Source organism: Heterodontus francisci, chromosome 4 (assembly GCF_036365525.1).
Source record: "Heterodontus francisci isolate sHetFra1 chromosome 4, sHetFra1.hap1, whole genome shotgun sequence".
Classification (NCBI taxonomy): domain Eukaryota; kingdom Metazoa; phylum Chordata; class Chondrichthyes; order Heterodontiformes; family Heterodontidae; genus Heterodontus; species Heterodontus francisci.
This window is the reverse complement of record NC_090374.1, coordinates 135192895-135218841: the sequence shown is the minus strand read 5'-3', so window position 1 is coordinate 135218841 and position 25947 is coordinate 135192895. Positions and strand designations below refer to the sequence as shown.

The following is a 25947-nucleotide window of genomic DNA, read 5'->3' as shown; positions in this document are numbered from 1 at the left end:
TCCAATCTTTTCTAGTAGTCTGAAGAGACCACGTCTGCTGACGAGGTCAAAGGCTTTGGTGAGATCAATGAAAGCAATGTAGAGGGGCATCTGTTGTTCGCGGCATTTCTCCTGTATCTGACGAAGGGAGAACAGCATGTCAATGGTCGATCTCTCTGCTCGAAAGCCACACTGTGCCTCAGGGTAGACGCGCTCAGCCAGCTTCTGGAGCCTGTTTAAAGTGACTCGAGCAAAGACTTTCCCCACTATGCTGAGCAGGGAGATTCCACGGTAGTTGTTGCAGTCACCGCGGTCACCTTTGTTTTTATACAGGGTGATGATATTGGCATCGCGCATGTCCTGAGGTACTGCTCCCTCGTATAGCTGAGTATAGCAGGCTTGGCACTCTTGATTATTTCAGGGGTAATGCTGTCCTTCCCAGGGGTTGTTCCGCTGGCTAGAGAATCAATGGCATCACTGAGTTCCGATTTTGTTGGCTGTATGTCCAGCTCATCCATGACTGGTAGAGGCTGGGCTGCATTGAGGGCAGTCTCAGTGACAACATTCTCCCTGGAGTACAGTTCTAGGTAGTGCTCAACTCAGCGGTCCATTTGCTTGCTTTGGTCAGTGATTATGTCCCCTGATTTAGATTTGAGGGGGGCGATCTTCTTGATGGTTGGCCCAAAAGCTCTCTTAATGCCATCATACATTCCTCTGATGTTTCCGGTGTCTGAGGCCAGCTGAATATGACTGCATAGGTGTTGCCAGTAGTCATTTGCGCAGCGCCTGGCTGTTCTTTGTGCAGTGCTTCTGGCTGCTTTAAGTGCTACGGATGTTAACTCGCTGGGGGCTTTCTTGTAGTTCAACAGTGCAATGCGCTTAGCGGCTATGACAGGTTCCAGCTCTTCAATATGAGATTGAAACCAGTCTGCATTCCTCTTTGCACGTTTGCCGTAGGTGGTCAAAGCTGACTCATAGATGGCGTCTCTGATGTGGGCCCACTTGGTCTCAGCATCCCCTGTGGGAGTGTTTTGAAGGGCTGTTACAAGTGAGTTTAGAAATCTTTGTAACAGCTGTGGATGAGAAATTCTGCTCGTGTTGATGCGCGGGTGGCCCTTCTGCTTGGAATGATGCAACTTCTTTGGTCTGAGTCTAACCTTGCTGCACACCAGGGAGTGGTCGGTGTCGCAGTCCGCGCTGTGGAAGCTGCGTGTGATTTGAACACTGTTTAAGGAGGCTCGCCTTGTGACGATGAGGTCTAGCTGGTGCCAACGACGCGATCTTGGGTGCCTCCATGAAACCTAGTGACAGGGTTTAGTGTGAAAGAACGAGTTGGTGATGCAGAGGTTATGATAGGTACACAACTCAAGCAGTCTCTGCCCATTCTCATTCATCCTTCCAACGCCATGGCGCCCAAGGCAGGAGGGCCATGAGTCATGGTCGGCCCCAACCCTGGCATTAAAGTCCCCCAGCAGGAACAGGTGGTCGGTGTTGGGGATGCTACTAATGATATTATGGAGTTCCTCATAGAACTGGTCTTTAGCTTCAGGTGGGGAGCAGAGTGTTGGAGCATAGATGCTGAGTAGGTGTACGGGACCAGAGAATAGAGAACTACTACTTTAGCATAAAGTAGTTCTCTATTAAGTACAGTATTAGATGCAGAATATACTCTGAAATGCATCAGACTGGCTAGAGTTATCTGCAATGAAATAACTAATAAAGCTGTGCATTTGTACAAGATGTTGCAACGACAACTAACTGACAAGGGGCATGCCCAGAATTCCACAGATGCTGGGTGAAAAGTCTCACCTATCTAGTTATAGAAAACACAGAGTTCAGGGTTGCCATTTTCATCACAGGGCAGATGGAATAAAAGGTCGTTAGTCAGGCTGAGCTGCTCACAGACTGAGTAGCATTGCCCTCGAACATGGCTGGGGTGTGTTGTAGAGATCAAAGGAAGGAAGGAAAAGTCTAAAAACTCGGCTGCAGTTAAAACCAAGGGACATACATATTCAAGCTTTTCATTGTGACGTAACAGTGAATCCAGGCATCATCTTTAACCGAAGGATATTTATTCACAGATCATTTAAGCTCTAGATGAAATAAATCACCATTAATTTACAAGGAAAATGATCTAAACATGTACTTACTGGTGATGGAGCTTTGGAGAAGTTTACATGAGCATAAAGCAAGACTCCTATATCTTTATGACCAGCCTCTAGAGCAATAGACAATGCTGTGCTTCCATCCTGAATATAAAAGACAGAATTTAGTTAATGAATCCAGAATGGTCATACTGTTCCATAATTAAAAAACAAGAAGAAAATTGTTTTGAAAGTAGCTCTTGACAATTGCCAGCAGTTCTTTTAAAAAAAAAACCTTTGTTTTACCAGAATGCTGTTATGACCAGTAAAACCAAAGTGCATGGAAATTTGGGTAAATTATCTGAGAGAACTGACCAGAAGTAAAACACACATATTTTTTTTTTTTTTTTTTAACATCCCCAGATTGTCCTAAGTTTCCTTTATAAATATAAAACTGAAGTGTTCAGAGGTTTTTTGACCAGTACAAGTATTTGTTACTCATTTTTGAGCAGCCATTGGCTGTTAAGGTTATGTTATTGTTAATAGGGTGCAAATTGCCCAAATGTCTGATAAACAGCGAGTTTGAAATCTCCAAAAACACTGGCCAAGAACAGCAATTTATATAGCTAAATCCTCTTCCATTTATATCATGAAAACAGGTCTCCCATAACTGATAATATGAAATAAGTGAGGGTTACTTGAAACTCTGCTACATCAACTAGAAATGAGGTGTGTTACGGGACCTTGCCTTTGTCAGGAATTGCACCACCTCCATGGGTGAATATCTACATTAAATGAACCAGTGTTGTGTGCACTCAGCCATAAACTCCTCTATCAATTACACTAACCACACACAACATACTTATTAAAATTCCACAAGTACAAAGTAGCCACCTCAGAACAGTGCAAAAATCACACACTAGTTCTAAATATTTCTTAAAGAATTTAATGGTGTCTGAATGTGGCAGAGGAAAAGCTTGATGATGTTATCCCTCACCAGGAAATTAAGTTTATGTTTGGAAGGGCTGTGGAAAGCTTAATAATGAGAGGCAGAAACTTACACGTCTTCACAGAACTAGCCTCACTCAGGTAGCAGGTTTGAAAGAACTTGGGTCTTCACACAGATAATTGGTGTGCTTACAGCATGAATCCTTTATGTTATACTGAGTTCACATAGAAGCATTTAATATGATTTGTTTTTTTTTATAATTACTGTGGTACTTTTAATCTTTCAACCAGGAAAGGAAGCCTTTGAGGAATCATATACAAGCTCGTAAACAGCATGGAAAAAAGTTAACCCAGCGTACCACTATAAAATAAACAATGGGAATAGGGCTAATGGACACAGTTTCAAATACACTAATTATCAGGAGGTGGTTCTTCATACACAGAGCCATTAGTATTTGGAATGGACTTCTAGGAAGAGGCAAAAACCCTGAAATCATTTAAGAAACAGATGCAGCAATTGCCCGGGGTGCCGGGGGGGGGGTGGGTGGTGCAGAAACGTTAGGTCGTGCTGGATGGATCAATTAAAATGCACTGAATGATCTTCCTTCCTCATTCATGTGTATCTTGTGACTAATTTAACATTTTTATGTTATTAATTTTAGTAAACAATGTTTCCCAATATTTTGTTGGCAAGATATTTTATTCACTCCTTTCTTTCCCTCTTCCCAACTCGTACCCCACTCTCCACCAGAACTTTTCACACCATGGAAATTTCTATGCTTTTTTAACTGGCTTCTCGGCTTAGAAATTGGTTTGCAGGTTGGCTCTCGAGCCTCTGTTCAAGCCACTCTCCGGAGATGTTCACTCACTCCTTCTGGGGAAGAATCTGGCCTCGCATAACGTCATGAATGAGATAGTCAATTTACCAGATGATGATTAATAATGATGGCCCTGTTTTAGTTATTATTACCTGTTATTATTGACTTCATACCATTCTTCTAGTGAGAGTGGTGAGAAGACCAATTGACTTTCAATGTCTGCCTATGCTTCCCAAGTGATCTGGTGCAATTGATTTCACTTCCTCTAATCTCAGACAGCACAAAGTCTTCATTCATGTGGCAAGCTCAAGAACAAATACTAAATACAGGGTACATAAAGCTAGGGAGCGGTAAAAAGACAGTTTTTAAATTAAGAGCTTTCAGACCATTTTTATTTAGCATTGTAAATTTGGCAGTATCCAAGTTTTTCAAGTCAGTCATGAGGATTATTTTTGTAGATTTTGGTAAAAATGATGTTGCTATTTTCTGTTAATTTTCAGAATATATCCAACTCACATCGTCTTACTTACCTTCACCCTCAAATTTCTCCCCTCAACCCAAAAGCAATGACTTGCATATAGTTGCAGTTTCATGGTGGTGAACGCTTTATAGTATCTCTCACCCAAGTGACTATTCTTTGAGAGCTTATCCAGTGACTGCCAAACTATTCCCCTATGGAGGGTATCACAGCTGATCCTATTCTCGCCCAAAGTCCATAAGCACACTTTCCAGTCACAGGATAGTAAGTAGCTGCAGGAATCCTAGCAGATTTCCCCCAACCTCCCCAGGTCCAGTGGTGCAGATGCCAACAGCACCACCTCAACTACAGTCTCAGCCGTGTTCTGCTAATCTAACACATTAATTTCTGATGAAAGGTCATCAAACTGAAATGTATCTGTTTCTTTCTCCACAGATGCTGCCTGACCTGAGTATTTTCAGCATTTTCTGTTTTTATTTCAGATTTCCAGCATCCATAATACTTTTCTTTTACATTATTTTATCTCTTGGCTTGCGAATTCAAGATTACTCCTTAAATCTTCTAATTCAATGTAAATACATCACAAACACCAATTCCTCAGACATGAATCTTTTGCGGAAAGTACGAGCAAGGAGATGTGTTCTGTAACTGTGATGGATTTGTTCATTTTATTTGGTGCGCAGATGGACTGATTCACCAAGTAACTGAAACCCTCTAGCTACTGCAGGTCTGAGTGGACTCAATGATGGAGGAGAGATTAATGTGGTTATTTTTCCAGAGACAGGATTAAAATACATTGAAAATGCTGATAATTACTCAGTGCTTTTCCTATGCAAATAGCACGGTTGATAGCAACAACAATAATCTGATGTTCCAAAATTCAAACACTCATGGCCTTTTCAAATGTTAATCATCAGTGACTGGCTGTGAAATGCTGCATCAGATTCACCAGCTATTGTCTACATCTCAGCTGGCACATGTTAAACTATTCTGTGCAATCTTATTTAGTATTAATGAAAAAAATGTTTCCACACAGAAAGGAAGACGGCACATGTAACAGACAGACAGTTCAATATAAACAACCGGAACAAGACAAACATTTAGACCCTGCAGTAAAATGTTGTAAAGCAACTTACACTGTCAGCTAAAGTGGAATCACATCCAGGTTGGGCCAGGAGAAGCTTAACTATCTCCACATGCCCGTGCTCACTTGCACACATCAGCGCTGTAGAGCCCTCGTCATCCTGGATATTGACATCAGCACCACATAGAAGAAGAGCTTTTACCATGTCCATCCGACCATGGCTCACAGCAAGCATCAGCGCCGTCTGACCAGCCTATACCATAAGATACACAACCAATTTAATATAAAGCTTATATAATAGAATGAATTATACATTGCAAGAACTATTTTCATGCCAGAAAATATATACAAAAAAATGCAAGAAAATGAAACTAACAGCAAACTTGAGTTCCAACACACTTCAGCATTGCATGGCAGAACAATAATTCAAGTGATTTTCATCTTGCTCACACCTCCCTGGGGAATTATGTTGGGCTAAATGCTTCACAATAGTGAGGCACAGAAAACCAGAGAGTCAGTTAATATGGTGCATGTCACACTGAGAATATGAAGAACATAATTCAAAAGATACCTAAATAAGAAATGACAATACCACGCAATCACTCAAGGCTGTTCTTTCCAACAGACCATGTACCATGTGAATAGGAGTAGGCCATTCTCTCACGTCTATTTTGCCATTCCATTGGATCATGGCTGATCTGTACCTCAACTCTATTTGCTCATCTTTGATGCATATCCCTTAAAACCCCTACCTAATAAATATGTCAATCTAAGTCATGAAAATTTCAATTAACTCAAGTTACGCAGTCTTTTGGGGGAGAGAATTATAGATTTTTACTGCCCTTTATGTGAAAAAGTGCTTCCTGATTTCACTCCTGAATAGTAAACCTATAATTTTAAGACGAAGCCCCCTTGCTCATGGTTCTCCCACCAGAGGAAATAGTTTTTTCGCATCTACTTGAGTGAATCATTTTATCTTTTAAACACCTCAATTAAATCACTCCTCAATCTACTAAAGAAATAAAGCAACTAATCTTAGGGTTCCAAAACAGGTGGTTGCAGAGATAGTTGATGCATTGGCTGTGATCTTGAAAAGTTCCCTAGTGGATTTGAAGGTAGCCAATGCAACATCACTATTCAAGAAGAGGGAAGAGAGAAAATGGGGAACCACAGGCCAGTAGTCATTGCAATCAATAATCACATGGACAAATGCGAGTTACTTAAGGAAAGCCAGCATGGATTTCTTAAGGGAAAGTTATGTTTAACTAACTTGGAGTTTTTTTTGAGGAGGTAATAGAGAGGGTTGATGAGGGCAATGCTGTTGATGTGGTGTACATGGACTTTCAAAAGGCATTTGATACAGTGCCACATAACAGACTTGTGAGCAAACTTGTAGCTCATGGAATAAAAGGGACAGTAGCAACATGGATACGAAATTGGCTGAGTGACAGGAAACAAAGGGTTGAATTTTATCAGCGCACCGTGCTCTGTGGCGGTGCGCCATGAAGCCAGCGGCCTTCTGACACGGAAGTGCCACCACAGAGCCCCCGCAATATTATGCGTGGGGCCTCATTTAAATGGAGAAGCGGAGCAGCTGCCCCAATGATAAAGGGGGCAACCGCCGCCTCCCTGGCAACGGCGTCCGGGACCACTGCACAGGCGCCGGCATCATTTTTAAAGGACTTCAAACCCTTCAGAACATATTAACATATTTAAAGGTGCCGGTGTGAGTAACAAATTTAATAAACTTTTAATTTAATAATGAATCCCATCTCCCAACCCCCCAACTGAGTCCTAAACACATAAATTGACCTATCCCGCCAAAAATACACCATGGAATTCTGAACTTCCCCCCCGAACTTCAGTATCTTTGACCCTCAACCCCTTCCCACCATCCCCACAACCAAGAGGAATAGTTTTCCCCGCTCCCCCACTAATAATTTTATTCCTTCCCCCCTCCCCACTAGGGTCTTGCCTCAGAACTCCAATGGAGTTCCGAAGGCGTGCAAGCTGCGGCCAGTTGGCTTTAAAATCAGCGTAGGACAGCCGGCAGTGGCAGATAGGTTAATTTTCATTTTAATTTAACTCATTTCAATGTTTTAAGGAACGCCCTACCGCACGGCAGCAGGGGGTGGGGGGGGGGGGGGGGGGTGCGCACCATGCCTTGCCACCACCGCTATCCGGTGGGGCCTTCTCGGCGTTGTGGGTCGAGGCTGGCCACTCACGCTAACATTTTACGGGCCTCCCTGCCGCGACCCACGGTGTCGTGGGGCTGGTAAAATTCAGCCCAATGAGTAGTGGTTAATGGATGTTTTTCAGGCTGCAGGAAGGTTTGCAGTGGAGTTCCCCAGGGATCAGTGTTGGGACCCTTGCTTTTCCTGATATATATTAATGACCTAGACCTTGGTGTACAGGGCACAATTTCAAAGTTTGCAGATGATACGAAACCTGGAAGCATTGTGAACTGTGAGGAGGATAGTGTAGAACTTCAAAAGGGCATAGAGAAGTTAGTGGAATGGGCAGACAGGTGGCAGATATAGTTCAATGCAGAGAAATGTGAAGTGACTCAATTTGGTATGAAGAACATGGAGAGACAATATGGAATGAAGGGTACAATTCGAAAGGGGGTGCAGGAGCAGAAGGACCTGGGTGTATATGTGCATAAGTCATTGAAGGTGACAGGACAGGTTGACAGAGCGGTTAATAAAGCAGACAGTATCCTTAGCTTTATTAACAGGGGCACAGAGTACAAGAGCAAGGAAGTTATGTTGAACTTGTATAAGACATTAGTTCGGCTTCAGCTGGAGTATTGCATTCAATTCTGGGCACCGCACTATTGGAAAGACTTGAAGGCATTGGAGAGTACAGAAAAGATTCACGAGAATGGTTCCAGGGATGAGGAATTTCAGTTATGAAGATAGATTGGAGAAGTTGGGACTGGTTTCCTTGGAGAAGAGAAGGCTGAGAGGTGATTTGATAGAGATACTCAAAATCATGAGGGGTTCGGACAGAGTAGAGAGAGAGAAACTGTTCCCACTCATGAAAGGATCGTGAATGAGAGGGCACAGATTTAAAGTATTTGGTAAGAGAAGCAAAAGTGAATGAGGAAAAACTTTTTCACGTAGCGAGTGGTTAAGGTCTGGAATGTGCTGTCTGAGAACATGGTGGAGGCAGGTTCAATTGAAGTATTCAAAAGGGAATTAGACAGTTATATGAAAAGGAAGAATGTGCAAGGTTGTGGGGAAAAGGCGGAGGAATGGAACTGAGAACTGCTCTTTGGAGAGCATATGCAGACACGATGGGCTGAATGGCCTCTTTCTGCACTGTAACGATTCTGTATTAGCCTGACAGTCATCAGGAAAATGCTGCAACCCATTATTATGGAAGTGGTAAGAGGGCACATAGAAAATCATAATATGATTTGGCAGAGTCAACATGGTTTTATGAAAGAAAAGGCGCATTTGACAAATCTTTGAGTTCTTTAAGGGTGCAACTAGCGGGGTAGATAAAGGAAAATCAGTGGAGGCAGTACTTGTATTTTCAAAAGGCATTTGATAAGGTGCCACGTGAAATGTTGTTGCACAAGATAAGGGCTCATGGGGTTGGGGTAATACATTAGCATGGATATAGGATTGGTTAAAGGACAGAAAACAGAGTAGGAATAAATAGGCCATTTGTAGGTTGGCAGGCTGTTACTAGTGGCGTGTCGCAATGATTAGTGCTGGGGCTTCGGCAATAAACAATCTATAGTAATGACCCAGATGAAGGGACTGAATGCAATATGAAAATGGGTTGAAATTTATACCCAATGAATCTCAACATTCGGAGAACACTAGACTAATTAAAGGGACTAACTAAGTAATCTAAAGGTAAGTCATGGCAGGAAAGCTTGCACCTGTGATATGCTCCTCCTGCACTATGTGGGAAATCAGGGACGCTTCCAGTGTCCCTGACGACCATGTGTGCAGCAAGTGTATCCATCTGCAGCTATTAGCTACCCGCATTATGGTGCTGGAGCTGTGGGTGGATTCACTGTGGAACGTCCGCAATGCTGAGACAGTAGTGGATAGCACGTTTAGCGAGGTGGTCCCACCACAGGCAAATGCTGCAAAGGCAGGAAGGGAATGGGTGACCACCAGGCAGAGAAGGCGGTGGCAGGTACTGCAGGAGTCCCCTGTGGCCATCCCCCTCTCAAACAGATATACTGCTTTGGATACTGTTGGGGGAAATGGCTCAGGGGAAAGCAGCAAGAGCCAAGTTCATGGCACCATGGGTGGCTCAGCTGCAAAGAAGGGGAGGAAGAAGAGTGGCAGGGCTATAGTGATAGGGGATTCAATCATAAGGGGAACAAACAAGCGTTTCTGCGGCCACAAACGTGACTCCAGGATGGTATGTTGCCTCCCTGGTGCTAGGGTCAAGGATGTCACGGAGTGGCTGCAAGACATTCTGAAGGGGGAGGTTGAACAGTCAGAGGTCGTAGTACACATTGGTACCAACGACATAGGTAGAAAGAGGGATGAGGTCCTGCAACAAGAATTTAGGAAGCTAGGTAGGTCTGGAAGGCAGAGCAAATATAGACCTGTTAAGGCACAAGTAAATAATGCAAGGCCCGACTGCATCTATTTTAATGCAAGGAGTCTTACTAGTAAGGCAGATGAATTGAGGGCATTGATTACCACATGGGAATGTGATATTATTGCTATCACAGAGACATGGTTGAGGGAAGGGCAGGACTGGCAGCTCAATATTCCAGGGTATAGAATCTCAGGGGAGGGTGTAAAAGAGGGGGTGGCATTGCACTGTTGATCAAGGAGGCAATTACTGCAGTAAGGAGGGATGATATCATAGAAGATTCCTCAAATGAGGCCGTATGGGTAGAACTTAAAAACAACAAGGGGGCAATCACTTTGCTAGGAGTGTACTACAGGCCTCCAAACAGTCAGGGAGAGATAGAGGAGCAGATATGTAGACAAATCTCAGAGAGGTATAAAAATAATAGGGTAATAATAGTAGGGATTTCAACTTCCCTAATATCAACTGGGATAGTCTTGGTGCAAAAGGTTTAAAGGGGGCGGAATTTTTAAAATGCATACAGGAGAGCTTTTTGAGCCAGTACATAGAAAGTCCTACAAGAGAAGGGGCGGTACTGGACCTAATCCTGGGGAATGAAGCCAGACAAGTGGTAGAAGTGTCAGTGGGGGAGCATTTCGGTAATAGTCTGTAAGATTTAAGGTAATTATGGGAAAGGACAAAGCGGGACTGGGAATAAAAGTCCTGAATTGGGGGAAGGCCGATTTCAAGATGATAAAACAGGATCTGGCCAAAGTGGACTGGGAGCAGCTACTTGTAGCAAAGTGTACATCAGACCAGTGAGAGTCATTCAAAAAGGAAATAGTGAGAGTTCAGGGCCAACATGTTCCCGTAAATGTGAAGGGTAGGACCAACAAGTCCAGGGAACCCTGGATGTCAAGGGATAAGGAAAAAAGTAGGCTTATGGCAGATTGCTGAAAACAGAGGAGGCCCTAGCGGAATATAGAAAGTGTAGGGGGGGGGGGGGTTACTTAAAAAAGTAATTAGGAGAGCGAAGAGGAGATGTGAAAAAACACTGGCGGGCAAGATAAAGAAAAATCCCAAGGCATTTTTAAGTATATTAAGGGCAAGAGGATAACCAGGGCAAGAGGATAACCAGGGAAAGAGTAGGGTCCACTAGGGACCAGAGTGGCAGTGTGTGTGGTACCGGAGGATGCAGGTGAGATTTTAAATGATTACTTTTCATCTGTGTTCACTATGGAGAAGGATGACATAGGTGTAGAGATCAGGGAGGGGTATTGTGATATACTTGAACAAATTAGCATTGAAAGGGAGGACGTATTAGCTGTTTTAGTGGGCTTAAAAGTGGATAAATCCCCAGGCCTGGATGAGATGTATCCCAGGCTGTTATGTGAGGCAAGGGAGGAGATAGCAGGGGCGCTGACACAAATTTTCAAATCCTCTCTGGCCAGAGGACTGGAGGTCAGCGAATGTGGTACCATTATTCAAGAAAGGTAGCAGGGATAAACCAAGTAATTATAGGCCAGTGAGTCTAACATCAGTGGTAGGGAAACTATTGGAAAAAATTCTGAGTGACAGGATTAATCTCCACTTGGAGATGCAGGAATTAATCAGGGATAGTCAGCATGGCTTTGTCAGGGGTGATCGTGAACTTGACTGAACTTTTCGAGGAGGTGACTAGATGTGTAGATGAGGGTAAAGCAGTTGATGTAGTCTACATGGACTTCCGTAAGGCTTTTGATAAGGTCCCGCATGGGAGATTGGTTAAGATGGTAAGAGCCCATGGGATCCAGGGCAATTTGACAAATTGGATCCAAAATTGGCTTAGTAGCAGGAGGCAGAGGGTGATGGTCGAGGGTTGTTTTTGCGAGTGGAAGCCTGCGACCAGTAGTGTAACGCAGGGATCGGTGCTGGGACCCTTGCTGTTTGTAGTGTACATTAATGATTTAGACGTGAATCTAGGAGGTATGATCAGTAAGTGCGCAGATGGCACGAACATTGGTGATGTCGTAAATAGTGAGGAGGAAAGCCTTAGATTACAGCAAGATATAGATGGGCTGGTAAGATGGGCGGAGCAGTGGCAAATGGAATTTAATCCTGAGAAGCGTGAGGTGATGCATTTTGGGAGGACTAACAAGGAAAGGGAATATACAATAGATGGTAGGACCCTAGGAAGTACAGAGAGTCAGAGGGACCTTGGTGTACTTGTACCTAGATCACTGAAGGCAGCAGCACAAGTAGTTATAAAAACAAGAAATGCTGGAATCACTCAGCAGGTCTGGCAGCATCTGTGAAAAGAGAAGCAGAGTTAACGTTTCGGGTCAGTGACCCTTCTTCGGAACTGACAAATATTAGAAAAGTCACAGGTTATAAGCAATCGTAGGGCGTCAGAAGAGTCACGGATGTAGGTGGGAAGAGACTGGACCAGCGGAGAAAAGATAGAGTCTAGATAGGAAGAAATAAGTTCAGTGGGGCAGGAGCAGGCTGACACAATGGGTCTGCCGGGACAGTCCCTTTTGTGGATTTTGGGAAGGAGGTACAAGCGGGCTGTCCGGGGTTGTGGGACTATGAGGTTGGAAGCTGTAGAGGGAAGATCTCCAGAGGATATGAGGTCAGTGACAGTCCTTTGGACGGTGGCTTGATGTTCGGTGGTGGGGTCATGGTCCAGAGGGAGGTAGGAAGAAGTGTCCGTGAGTTGGCGTTGAGCTTCTGCAAGGTAGAGGTCGGTACGCTATACAACAACAGCACCACCCTTGTCTGCAGGTTTGATGACCATATCGGGGTTAGACCTGAGAGAACGGAGTGCCTCAATTTCAGAGGGGGACAGGTTAGAGTGAGTGAGGGGGGCAGAGAAATTGAGATGACCAATGTCTCGCCGACAGTTTTCAATGAAGAGATCAAGAGCGGGTAAGAGGCCAGGGGGAGGGGTCCAGGTAGAGGGAGAATGCTGGAGGCGGGTGAATGGGTCTGCTGGTCGGGGGGAGGACTCCTGGTCAAAGAAGTGAGCCCGGAGGCGGAGGCGACGGAAGAAGAGCTCAACGTCATGCCGAGCGCGAAATTCATTGAGGTGGGAGCGTAAGGGGAGTGATTCCAGCATTTCTTGTTTTTATTTCAGATTTCCAGCATCCGCAGTATTTTGCTTTTATTGCACAAATAGTTATGGTGGTTAGGAAGGCCTCTGGGATACTTGCCTTTATTAGCCGAGGCATAGAATATAAGAGAAGGGAGGTTATGATGGAGCTGTATAAAAACGCTAGTTAGGCCACAGCTGGAGTACTGTGTACAGTTCTGGGCACCACACTATGGGAAGAATGTGATTGCACTGCAGAGGGGGCAGAGGAGATTCACCAGGATGTTGCCTGGGCTGGAGCATTTCAGCTATGAAGAGAGACTGGATAGGCTAAGGTTGTTTTCCTTTGACCAGAGAAGGCTGAGGGGGGACCTGATTGAGCTATACAAAATTATGAGGGGCATTAATAGGTTAGATAGGAAGAAACTTTTTCCCTTAGTGGAGGTGTCAATAACTAGGGGGCATAGATTTAAGGTAAGGGGCAGGATGTTTAGAGGGGATTTGAGGAAAACTTTGTTCACACGGAGGATGGTTGAAACCTGGAATACACCATCTGTAGGGGTGGTAGAGGCAGGAACCCTCACAACATTTAAGAAGTATTTAGATGTGCACTTGAAACACTATAGCATACAAGGCTATGGGCCAAGTGTTGGAAAATGGGATTAGAATAGATAGGTACTTGATGGCCGGCACAAACACGATGGGCCGAAGGGCCTGTTTCTGTGCTGTATAACTCTATGACTCTATATCCAAGTTTGGAGATGATACAAAGCTCAGTGGAAAAGTACCTGTGAGGACACAAAGGGTGGAATCTTACCAGACCTGCAGAGGCAGCTTTGGAGGCGAGGGAGCTAGCGTAAATTTGGAAAGGCGCACATCAAGATTCCCACCTCTGTACGCTTTTGCCAGAGGCGGACTGAAAGTGACAGCTAGACAATTCGGGTAAATTAAACGTCAATTAGAAAGGTTGAACTGAGTGGCATAAAATCTTGTGAACAGTGCACAGGCCCCCCAATGCATCAGCCCCCTGGCAAGTGAGAGGAGGTGTCCTCACAGTGGGAGGTCAGACTCTCGTAACTTTTCAGGCTGTGGAGGAGCTCAGTGGCAGCAAATGGAAAGGATGCTGTCTGCCCACGTTGCAGCCTTGCCAATGAATTGTAAAATAGCGGATATGGATGTCTCTGATGGCCATATGCATTAAATGTTTCAGCCATTCCATGGACACTAATGGGGGCTGCAGTGCATCCCTGCCACTCCATTAATCTGCCCCTCAACAACATTCCCACTGGTCTCATAATGAGGCTGCCAGCCTCCAGTAGAATGGATCACGATGTCCAGCATTCCCACTTTGCGAACATGCCCACCCTCCTTAATTGGATGGCGAATGTGGAGGCAGCCTTTTAATTGGCTGTCTCCCGTAAGATTGCCCCTGTCGCCCCACCTCTGGCCTGTGCAGGGCCAGGACCTGGAATAGTACCGACGTCGGAAAATTTTTAGAGCTGGTAAGATTCTGCCCAAGAGTCTGCAAAGGGATCTAAATTGGTTAAGGAGTGGGCAAGATGGAGTATAATATGGGGAAATACTTTGGAATGAAGAATAGAGAAAACAATTTTTTTTAAGTGGCGAGAAACTATTAAATGTTGGAGGTCAGCGGGATTTAACATGCAAGTACAGCAAACAATTAGGAAGGCAAATTGTATGTAAGGTTGGAATACAAGAGTGTCTTGCTGCAATTGTACAAAGCTTTGCCAAAACCTGATGGGATCTGATCAAGGTTCTGTACAACTGTCTTTTGTACAGTGTACAATTTTGGTCTCTGTACTTAAGAAATGATATACTTGTTTTAAAGGGGGTCAACAAAGGTTCACTAGATTGATTCCTGGAATGAGAGAGGGTTGTCCTATGAGAAGAGATCAAGTAGAATGACTATTTTCTCCAATGTTTAGAAGAATGAGAGATGATCGCATTGAAACATTTAAGATTCTGAAGGGACTTGACAGGGCAGATGCTTAGAGCCCATTTCCCCTTGGCTGCAGTGTCTAGAACTAGAGGGCACGGTCTCAGGATAAACGGTCGGCCATTTAGGACCGAGATGAGGAGAAATTTCTTCACTCAGAGGGTTGTGAACCTTTGGAATTCTCTATCCCAGTGAGCTGTGGGTGCTCAGTCATTGAGTATATTCAAGGCTGAGATCGATAGCTTTTTAAACTCTAAGGGAATCAAGTGATATGGGGATTGGGCAAGAAAGCAGAGTTGAGGTCTAAGATCGGCCTCTTACTGAATGGTGGAGCAGGTTCGAGGGGCCGTATGGCCTACTGTTGCTCCTCTTTCATATGTTCTTACTAAACTGAAAGGAATGCAAACCAAGTTTATGCAAGCTGTCCCCATAATTTGGCCCTTTAAGCTCTGGTATTATTCTGGTGATTCTGAACTGTACTCCCTCCAAGGCCACTATTTCCTTCCTGAGGTGCACTGCCCAAAACTGAATTCAGCACTCCTGATGGGATCTGACCAAGGCTCTGTATAACTGTCCTTTGTATTCCAGCTCCATTCAGGTAAGGGCCAGCATTTCATTATTCTTTTTGATTACTTTTTGTATTGGTATACTAGCTTTTAGTGATTTGTGTACATGGACACCCAAATCCCTTTGCTCCTCCACACCTCCCAGTCTCTCACCATTAACAAATGTTCCAATTTGTCTTTTTGGGATTCATACTGGCTGATCTCGCATTTCCTCACATTAAACTGCCACAATTTGTAACTCAAAATCTACTCAGCTTACTGTCCCCTCCTACCTTAGTGCCATCTGCAAACTCAAATCTACAACCCTCTATTCCCTCATCCAAATCATTGGTATATACGGTGAAAAGCTGAAGCTCAGGTGGAGATCTCTGGTGAACAATACTAGTCACAATCCAGCCAGTCTAAGAACTTTCCCTTTATCCCTAATCTCCAATCTCAATACCTCCCAATTATTTTTGCTAATAACCTTTTGTATGGAACCTTGTCAAATGCCCTCTAGAAATTCGTGTAGACAACATTCATAGAGACTTCCCTGTCCAAGGTAGTGAGTGACCTCTTCAAAATCTTGGACTGCTGTAAACTTTTGATTGTGGGGTTTTCTGATATAATTATCCTGATAATTTATTCATCTTTCTAATTGATAACTCAAAATAAATGTACCCTGAGGATTGAATTTGCAATAAATAAAACATAACATTTACAAGAAAGTTCAGGGAAATTGTAACAATGCAGGATTAGGAAGTCAGTAGTGACAGACCTAAAATCAGGTATTCGCAAGGAGCGAGGTGTGGAGTAAATTAGAGAGAAGTACAAGGAAAAGAAATCTACGGCAGAAGATGAACATAAAAAGAGTTGAAAAGTGAAGATAGGTGTCAAAGAAGGTCTGAATGTCTTAGTTGGACAGTGTTTTAAAATTCATTTCATGGGATGTGGGCATCACCGGCAAGGATAGCATTTGTTGCCCTTACCAAGTAAATTCAGAGGGCAGTTAAGAGTCAACCACATTGCTGTGAGTCTGGAGTCACGTGTAGTCCAGACCAGGTAAGGATGGCAGATTTCCTTCCCTAAAGGACATTAGTGAACCAGATGGGTTTTTACGACAATCAATGGTAGCTTCACGGTCACCATTACTGAGATTAGCTTTCAATTCCAGATTTTTTTTTTAGAATTAATTAATTGAATTTAAATTCCACCAGCTGCCATGGTGGGATTTCAACCCGTGTCCCCAGAGTATTATCTTTGGTTTCTGGATTATTAGTCCAGTGACATTACCACTATGCCACCATCTTCGACTTTTTTTTGTTTTGAGGAAGGAAGGGAAAGAAGCAGCTAAGAAATAAAGATAAGATTGCACAAGAAAATTAGCTGCTGTAAAATGGTCAGCTGTGTCTGGCTATGATTTTATTACGACTTTACTGCGAACAAATACAACTCCTTTTTGAAAAATATAAAACCATTTTCCCCAACTTTAGAAGCTGATATACGGAGCTGAATTCATAGATACCTTCACTATTACTAAACAGAAAAGAGTTTTTTTTTTAAAGGAGGGGACTAAATTCAAACCTAAATATATTAATTAGAGTGCTCAAAGACAAGATGCACACTACCAAAGTGAAAGAACAAATTACAGGAAAAACAAGAATAAAAGAGCACAAAACCGAGTGACTGTTGCAATCTAAACGTCTGATATAAAACTTAGAGTGCAGCATTAAATAGAGGCAAGATATTAAGAATGGTTTCATGTTGAAATGAAAGGTTAAAATTAAGACTTGCAGAGTGATTTTTCAAAACAACTGTTACAATATAATTTTATGAACCTGACTGGCTTTGGCATTCACATCTCCTTGACTAAATAGTTCATCCACAATTTTCATGTCTTTCTCATTTTCCACTGCAGCAAGAGCAGCAAGCATGATGGGAGTATAGCCAGCTTTGTTCTGCTGATTAACGTTGCAAACATCTGCAATAAAAAAATTGTAATTCCTCAAACATCATTATCAAAATAATCCAGAAAAAGCTTTGTTAAACCAAATAATTTTTTTCCAATACCAGCTATCTAATGGCATTGGAATAAAATGGAACATACATTTCGATTAATCTTCCAAAAAAAGAATAAAAGACTCTTGTACTATTACATCCTCCAATTGAGCAAACAGTGGACCAGAATTTACTGTCAAAATAATGGTGAGGCTAACAGCACTCACTGTTATTTATTTGCAAATCAGACAGCAACTTCAGGGGAGGACAGATGTGGAGTTAAATACAAAAATCCAGATTCGCTGCCTCATGAAAATGGTAATTTATCATCTAGCTCTTCATCCAAATAAATTAAACGGCATGAAATTCCTGTATTTGGATGGTAGATACAAACTAAACTCACCACAGAGAGTTAGGGATTGTCCCTTTCAGTCTAAATGCCTTTTAAACAGCATGATAAGTCTAAATTGCTGCCAAACAACCTATCTGACGCTGAAAATTAACTTCTGTAAGCGTAGATTTTTAAAAAATTATTCTTTCATGGGATGTGGGCGTCGCTGGCAAGACCAGCATTTGTTGCCCATCCCCAATTGCCCTTGACAACAGAGTAGCTTGCTAGGCCATTTTAGAGGGCAGTTAAGTGTCAACCACATTGCTGTGGGTCTGAAGTCACATGTAGGCCAAACCAGGTAACGACAGGAGATTTCTTTCTCCAAAGGACATTAGTGAACCAGATGGGTTTTTTATGACAATTGACGATAATTTTATGGCACCATTACTGAGACTAGTTTTCAATTCCAGATTTTTAAAAATTAATTTATGAATTGAATTTAAATTCCACCTGCTGCCATGGTGGGATTTGAACCCGTGTCCCCGTGGCATTAGCCTGGGGCTCTGGATTACTAGTCCAGTGACATTACCACTTTCTTATCATCTCCCCATACTTCTACACCCTATTCTAAGTCTAACTCCCACAACTTTTAATTGTTGCTGGATATTGAAAAAAAAAGAGTTAATTTTTTACAAACCATTTTTGCCTTTTTTCCTCTCAATCCGATCTTTCCATCTCTCTTTATTTTGCTTTCTATATCCGATCTCATTTCGAATTCATTATTCTAACTTGTAGCTTCTGCTTCAAACTGTACTATTCATTAATGGTTTTTCAATTTGAATGGTTAAGGAAATCCACAGTTGTAGCTGTAGAGGGCGCAAAGCTGTTAACTTACAGCAACTTGGGGTGCAAAAGCTCATGGAAAACAAGGGCAAGTCGAATGAACAGTGGCGTCATTCGTTTGCAGCTTATGGTAAATTCCGGCCCAATATCTTTGGCACTTAGAAAAACAAGACATTTCATCCAGGTACATTCTAAATGTTAAACACCAAAAGCAAAGCTAGCATTTCAATAGTATAAGAATACTTAATAATGATCTTTAAGATATATTTGTCAATGATCCAATAATTTGCACCAAAAGTACTTTTACAATGCATCAGAGATGCATATAATAGCTCTAGCTTCTCTGTATTCAGGTCAGGTAGAAATACGCCAACAACATTCTCTCTGTTCCATCAACATTGATTTCCCTTCCTTTTTTCTTTCTCTCCCCCCATGTCTGACCCAACAGCAACAACAACTTATATTTATATACCACCTTTAACACAATAAAGCACTTCACAGCAGCATTATAAAACAAAGTATGACACCGAGCCACAAATGATGATATTAGGTCAGATGGCCAAAAGCTTGGTCAAAGAGTTGGATTTAAGGAGTGTCTTAAAAGGAGGAAAGAGAGTTGGAGAGGTATAGGAAGGGTATTCCAGAGGTTGGGGCCATGGCAACTGAAGACGCAGCCACCAATGGTGGGGTGATTAAAATCAGGGATGCACAAGAAGCCAGAATTAGAGGAGTGTGGATTTCTTAAAGGGCTGTGGGGCTGAAGGAGATTACAGAGATAGGGAGGGGCGAGGTCATGGAGGGATTTGAAAACAAGGATAAGAATTTTAAAATCAAGATGTTGCTTGACTGGGAGCCAACGTAGGTCAACAAGCACAGAGGTAATAGGGGAACAGGACTTGGTGCGAGTTAAGACATGGGCAACAGAGTTTTGGATGTCCTGAAGTTTACGGAGAGTAGAATGAGACCGACCAGCCAGGAGTGCATTGGAACGGTCAAGTCTAGAGGTAACGAAGGCATGAATGAGAGTTTCACAGCAGCAGATGAGCTGAGACAGGGCAAAGTTGGGTGATGTTATGGAGGTGGAAATAGTGATGGCATAGATATGAGGCTGGAAGCACATCTCAGAGGCAAATGTGACACCAAGGTTGTGAACAGACTGGCTTAATCTCAGCCTGTTGTCAGGGACAGGGATGGAGTCAGTAGCAGGGACCGAAAACAATGGTTTCAGTCTTCCCAATATTTAACTCACTCAGTGAAATAGGCATATAGACTTATGCCTATTCTTTAATCTGTTTAAAAACCTTTTATCAATGCACGTATTATTTGCTCAAATAAAACAACTCGCTTCATGGTATTTAAATAGTTTCTTTTCTCAACACCGGATGCCATTTGTGCAAGTATACTCTGGTAGGTAGGCATGAAGAAACATTCAATCCAGTAAGGTCACTTCTGTTGCAAGGTATCATGACAATCAACTAAACAATGCACTTGAGACAAATAAAATAAATCGTGACTTTTAAAATACCAAACATTTGATAAATTTTGTCTCACAAATATTTGAAACTTTAGCTCCCTTTTGTAATTTAAAATATTCAGTCGAAGTAAAACAGCATTTCTTTAAACTGCATCTTTCAAATTTGCTGCTAAATATTTTTTAAAAATGCACAGCTTACAGGTTTGAAAGAGATCCTCCTAATTATTTACATTCCAGGATCGATTGCATAAAGAATGCTCAACACAAAGGAAATCAAGCAAACTTCAACAGGATCATCTAACTTAATAAAGGTAGTGTTCACAGAAATATGCAAATAATTAAAACATACAACATACTTGCATCCAGAAGCAACTTCACAATTTCAAAATTTGAGTGAGACACACTGTAGTGAAGGGCTGTGTTTCCATTTCCATCAGCCATGTTGACTACATGTTTCAAGACTTCTGGTGAAATCTCCCTGAATCCAGTCAAGTAATCATCTACCATGGTGGGAACTGCTGACTTCTGACTAGATACACGGAACCATTCATGCTGGATATTGTTCAGACAAAGTCTCTGTGAAATTCATATAAAATTCTATATTAGGAAACATAGCACTCTAATTGGGATAAAAAGCTGCTGAGCCAAACATAGTGGAAGTTTCTTAAAGAACGCTCCCTAACAGCACTGTAGGTGTACCTACACCACAAGGACAGCAGCAGCTCACAAAGGCAGCACACTACCAACTTCTCAAGAGCAATTAGGATGGGCAATAAATGCCAGTGATGCCCACATCCTGTGAATGACTATAAAAAAAGAGCTTGAAGATAGTGAGTGAAATATTTAGTCATTTTGGTCACCATACAATTGGAATGGAGCACAAGCCCTGTTACAATTCAATGAATACCTAACTATAATTAAAATCCAAGCATCAATAACTAAACTGTTTAGCTCATTATGTGCAATAAAATATACTTCACAAATGAATGAAAATGGATGTCTCCAAAGCTTTAATGAGTTTTCACATGGATGGATTCTCTCAATTACTCATTAAAAAAAACACATCAATTCAAATTAAACTAAGGGAATCTGTTCCAAAGTGTACATGTTTTGTAGGCTTACTGATTTACTCACAATTTGTTGCAACAGATAAGCCACTATGTTTGAAATGAACTACAATTCATTCACTCGTTCGAAACACTATCCATCAATCTACCCCAACAATTTAATCTCTGAAAGTTCTGGATAAATAGTTCCTGATCTCCAAATGTAACCTAATAAAATGTTGGATAATTCACCAACTCTTACTAATCACCCTTGGCCTGCTGGTCTCTATAGAAAAGACCATCTTAAAAGGGCTCTAATGTGTAATCAAATCTGATTTCTTTTAAGGCACCATATTATTTTGTTAATATATTCTAAATAAATACAGTATTCAATGAAAACATCTTCTGGAATCATTTATTTTGTTACATTGTTATTTTATTGTAGAGACATCACCAATAAAAGATTCAGAAGTGTATTTGCTCTTAAATACATCGACTTCTGTCCTCAATGTCTCTTCATTCTCTTGAAATACATTTATACTTGGCACCTCTGTGCAATTTCTGAACCATCCTGAAAATATATTGATGCTTAATTCAACCTTACCACTTCTTTGCTTGCCATTGCTTTTGGATCATTGAGCTGGTTTTTCAGTACATTGCATGCCGACAACACCTTCTCACTTAATTCATACCTAATGTTTAAAAAAAAATACGTTAATCCAAACATATTATAGAGGGTAAAAAATTTGTATCCCCATTTCTGTTTAGAACTGAATTTTCAAACTTGACTCATCTACCATTCGCTAGTTAAACAGCATTCAGGCAATTTGGTTGCAAGTTTCCGGCAATAATAGGCTACCATGGTAAGAATGGCCATTGACAACTTGCCAATGGATTTCTTCCCCTTCTGTGGAGGAAAATACCTAATTTCCACTTAGCATCTCCCCATTAAAGCCAGGCTCAGATTAAGAACTCACTGGAAATGCACTGACTACTAATGCAACAGATGTCTTAGCAAAGGATCAAAAAGAACTGAGTGTAAGAGTTTTAGTTTTATATATAATATAAAAACAGAAAGTGCTGGAAATACTCAGCAGGTATGCAGCATGTGAAGAGAGAAGCAGAGTTAATGTTTCAGGTCGGTGACCTTCCATCAGAACTTGACATCAAAGCAGCATTTGACCGAGTATGGCATTAAGCAGCCCTAGCAAAACTGGAGTCAATGGGAATCAGGGGGAAAACGCTCCGCTGGTTGGAGTCATGCCTAGTGCAAAGGAAGATGGCTGTGGTTGTTGGAGGTCAATCTTCTCAGCTCCAGGAGATCACTGCAGGAATTCCTCAGGGTTGTGTCCTAGGCCCAACCATCTTCAGCTGCTTCATCAATGAACTTCCTTCATTCATAAGGTCAGAAGTGGGGATGTTCGCACAATGTTCAGCACCATTCACGACTCCTCAGATACTGAAGCAATCAGTGTACAAATACAGCAAGACCAGGACAATATCCAGGCTTGGGCTGATAAGTGGCAAGTAACATTCGCACCACACAAGTGCCGGGCAATGACCATCTCCAACAAGAGAGAATCTAACCCTCTCCCCTTGGCATTCAATGGCATTACGATTGCTGAATCCCCCACTATCAACATCCTACAAGCTACTATTGACCAGAAAATGAACTGGAGTAGCCATATAAATACCATGGCTACAAGAGGTCAGAGGCTAGGAATCCTGCAGCGAGTAACTTACCTCCTGACTCCCCAAAGCCTGTCCACCATCTACAAGGCACAAGGCAGGAGATGGAATACTTTTCACTTGCTTGGATGGGTGCAGCTCCAACAACACTCAAGAAGCTCAACACCATCCAGGCAAGTGAAAAGTATCCCATGACAAATGACAAGCAACAGGAAGCTCAGGATCATGTTTTCGGACTGAGCGAAGGTGTTCCACAAAGCGGTAACCTAATCTGTGTTTGGCTTCCCCAATGTAGAGGAGACTGCATTCTGAGCAGCGAATACAGTATACTAAATTGAAAGTAGTACAAGTAAATCGCTGTTTCACCTGAAAGGAGTGTTTGGGGCCTTGGATAGTGAGGAGAGGTGGTAAAGGAGCAGGTATTACACCTCCTGCGACTGCATGGGAAGATGCCATGGGAAGGGGACGAGTTGTCGGGGATAATGGAGGAGTGAACCAGGGTGCTGTGGAGAAAATGTTTGATAGTGGCATCATGCTGGAGGTGGCAGAAATGGCAGAGGATGATCCTTTGGATGTGGAGGCTGGTGGGGTAGAAAGTGAGGACAAGGGGAACTCTGTCACGGATCTGGGAGGGAGGGGAAGGGGTGTGGGAAAATGGGCTGGACATGGTTGAGGGCCCTGTCAACCACAGTGGGGGGGAATCCTCAGTTGAGGAAAAAGGAAGACGTATCAGAAGCACAACTTGTACTTCTTTCAATGTAGCATACTGTATTCGCTGCTCACAATGCGGTCTCCTCTACATTGGGGAGACTAACTGTAGATTGTGTGACCGCTTTGCGGAACCCCTCCGCTCAGTTCAAAAACATGACCCCAAGCTTCCTGTCGCTTGCCATTTCAACACACCTCCCTGCTCTCATCTCTGTCCTGGGCTTGCTGCAGTGTTTCAGTGAACATCAACGCAAGCTCGAGGAACAGCATCTCATGTACCGATTAGGCACACTACAGGCTACCAGACTGAACATGGAGTTCAATAATTTCAGAGCATGACTGGCCCCCCCTTTTTTATTTATTTTAAAAAATTTTTATTTTAGTTTGTTTCATCATTCATTTTTTTAACCATGTGCCTGCCGGCTTTTTTTTCATGTTTGCGCTTTTGGCCAGGGCTGTTCATTATTCCATCATTTAACACCCTCTCTGCACTAACGCTTTGTCTTTCACCACGCCATTAACACACCCTTTGCCTTTGCTCCATGACCTTCTGGTCAGTTATTGTCTGTGTCCCTCTGTCCTGTCAACACCTTCCCTTGTGTTATCTTTTGCCCCACCCCCACTTTATTTGCTTAAAACCTATTAAACTTCTAACCTTTGCCAGTTCTGATGAAAGGTCACTGACCTAAAATGTTAACTTTGCTTCTCTCTCTTCACAGATGCTGCCTGACCTGCTGAGTATTTCCAGCATTTTGTTTTTATTTCAGATTTCCAGCATCTGCAGTATTTTGCTTTTAATTTAGCTTTAGTTTTATGTTATCTACAATTAAAAGTGGTTGGAATTACAACCTGATGTACACCTGCATTACTTTGGGTTTTGGATCATCTTGCCAAAGGATTATTACGACCCCTTATATGTTGTATACAAATTATATATTTCTCATAAAAATGGTTATACTTCTCCCTTATTTCCGCTTTGCCAGCTTCTTTTTCACTTCCTTCGAACTCTGCAACCTCTTTCTCATTTGATACGTTTGCAATCTCAGTCCTGCACACATCAGGTCCCGCTGGCAGCACTTCATGATTAATCTCAACTTGATCCTTAGAATACTCTTGATCATCAATTTCATCATCGGATTCAGAAGATGAGCTTTCATCTGAACTGGAATCATCGCTGGATGTGGTTTCGTATCTAAGAGAAGAAAATCACTTGATAAATTTTGGATAATTACAGCAGACTTTAACCATAACAGCACATTTGGCAGGCAGCCAAATAGCATGCTATAATAAAGTGCCTGGTACAGAGGCAGCACAAATTATTTTCGAACATTGTGCTGACTACACAAGCAGCCAACTGTTTTCAAATGAAAGTTCTATCAGATGAGCATAACACATCAGAACTTTAAAAAACTACAATATTTTCACACATCTGTGATATGCTATGCATCAAACACTGGAATATTATCTGCAATTATGGTAGAGGTGTTAATTTCACATGCCCAGCAAGCAAATTGAAATACATAAACTAGTGCATTTGCACATCAGTCACTCTTGAGGAACCCCTTTTAAGAAATATGCTGTCCGTTTGTGCAACATCCCCATCCACTGCAAACAGACTTTCCTGTCCTCAATGTTCCTTACCTCTCTTCATTCTTCTATTCCCTGTTGCCACCTCATTGCTTCCATCCACCCCACACTTTTCCCTGCAGTATACCAGCTCCCAAGCAAACCCCCATCGTGGCATCTTTGCCTGCAACACCACACATCCGCTCGCACTACTCCCATCCCCAGATCACCCTCCCTTGCCCCTACCACCATCCCAGTGCTGATACATCCCTAGTTCACTTCCCCACCACTGCCACACCCAGTAATCCTCTCCTACACCAGGATCCCTCTCCCATTCCTCACATCTCACAATTCCCTCCCCCCCTTTTCAGTCTTACCCCAGCGTCCTTAACACTCCTATGAGCCCTGGTACCCCCTTGCCCAACACTAGAACTAAGATTTTCCAATGCTCCCACATCTTGCAGTTGCCACAGAATGGCAAAGCTGTCCCACATCACCCCACATTTTGATGATAAAATGTATATATTTTTTGCCTCCTGGACATCACCAGCTCTGCCATCTCTGCTTCACAGATTATGCTGCTCTGTGCTTCCCAGTAGCGGTGCTTCTCTGGGCTCTTGGCTATATTTTCGTTCCAATGCAGGGAAGATGGGAAAAGAGTGAAAGGCAGGGAGGAGAACACGAGCACGAGAATAGAGGAGATAGATATCATGGAAGACAGATTCAGGGAAAAAAGTGCTCGAGAAAAGGCAGCCAAGGTCACGGTGAAAAAATGAGG

The 25947-nt window shown here is 42.6% G+C and overlaps 1 protein-coding gene across 5 annotated transcripts in view; it reads right to left on the bottom strand.

The window, feature by feature from the left end:
- Positions 1 to 25947, bottom strand: part of kank1a (KN motif and ankyrin repeat domains 1a) — a 415056-nt gene that overhangs the window by 2525 nt on the left and 386584 nt on the right. For all 5 annotated transcript variants that reach the window (XM_068030198.1, XM_068030197.1, XM_068030200.1 and 2 more), the window contains 6 exons: positions 24562 to 24795; positions 21811 to 21898; positions 20517 to 20736; positions 17353 to 17495; positions 5444 to 5644; positions 2130 to 2228 (listed from right to left, as the gene is read on the bottom strand). In XM_068030198.1, coding sequence (XP_067886299.1) covers positions 2130 to 2228; positions 5444 to 5644; positions 17353 to 17495; positions 20517 to 20736; positions 21811 to 21898; positions 24562 to 24795 — 985 coding nt within the window. The remainder of the gene's footprint in view (positions 1 to 2129; positions 2229 to 5443; positions 5645 to 17352; positions 17496 to 20516; positions 20737 to 21810; positions 21899 to 24561; positions 24796 to 25947) is intronic.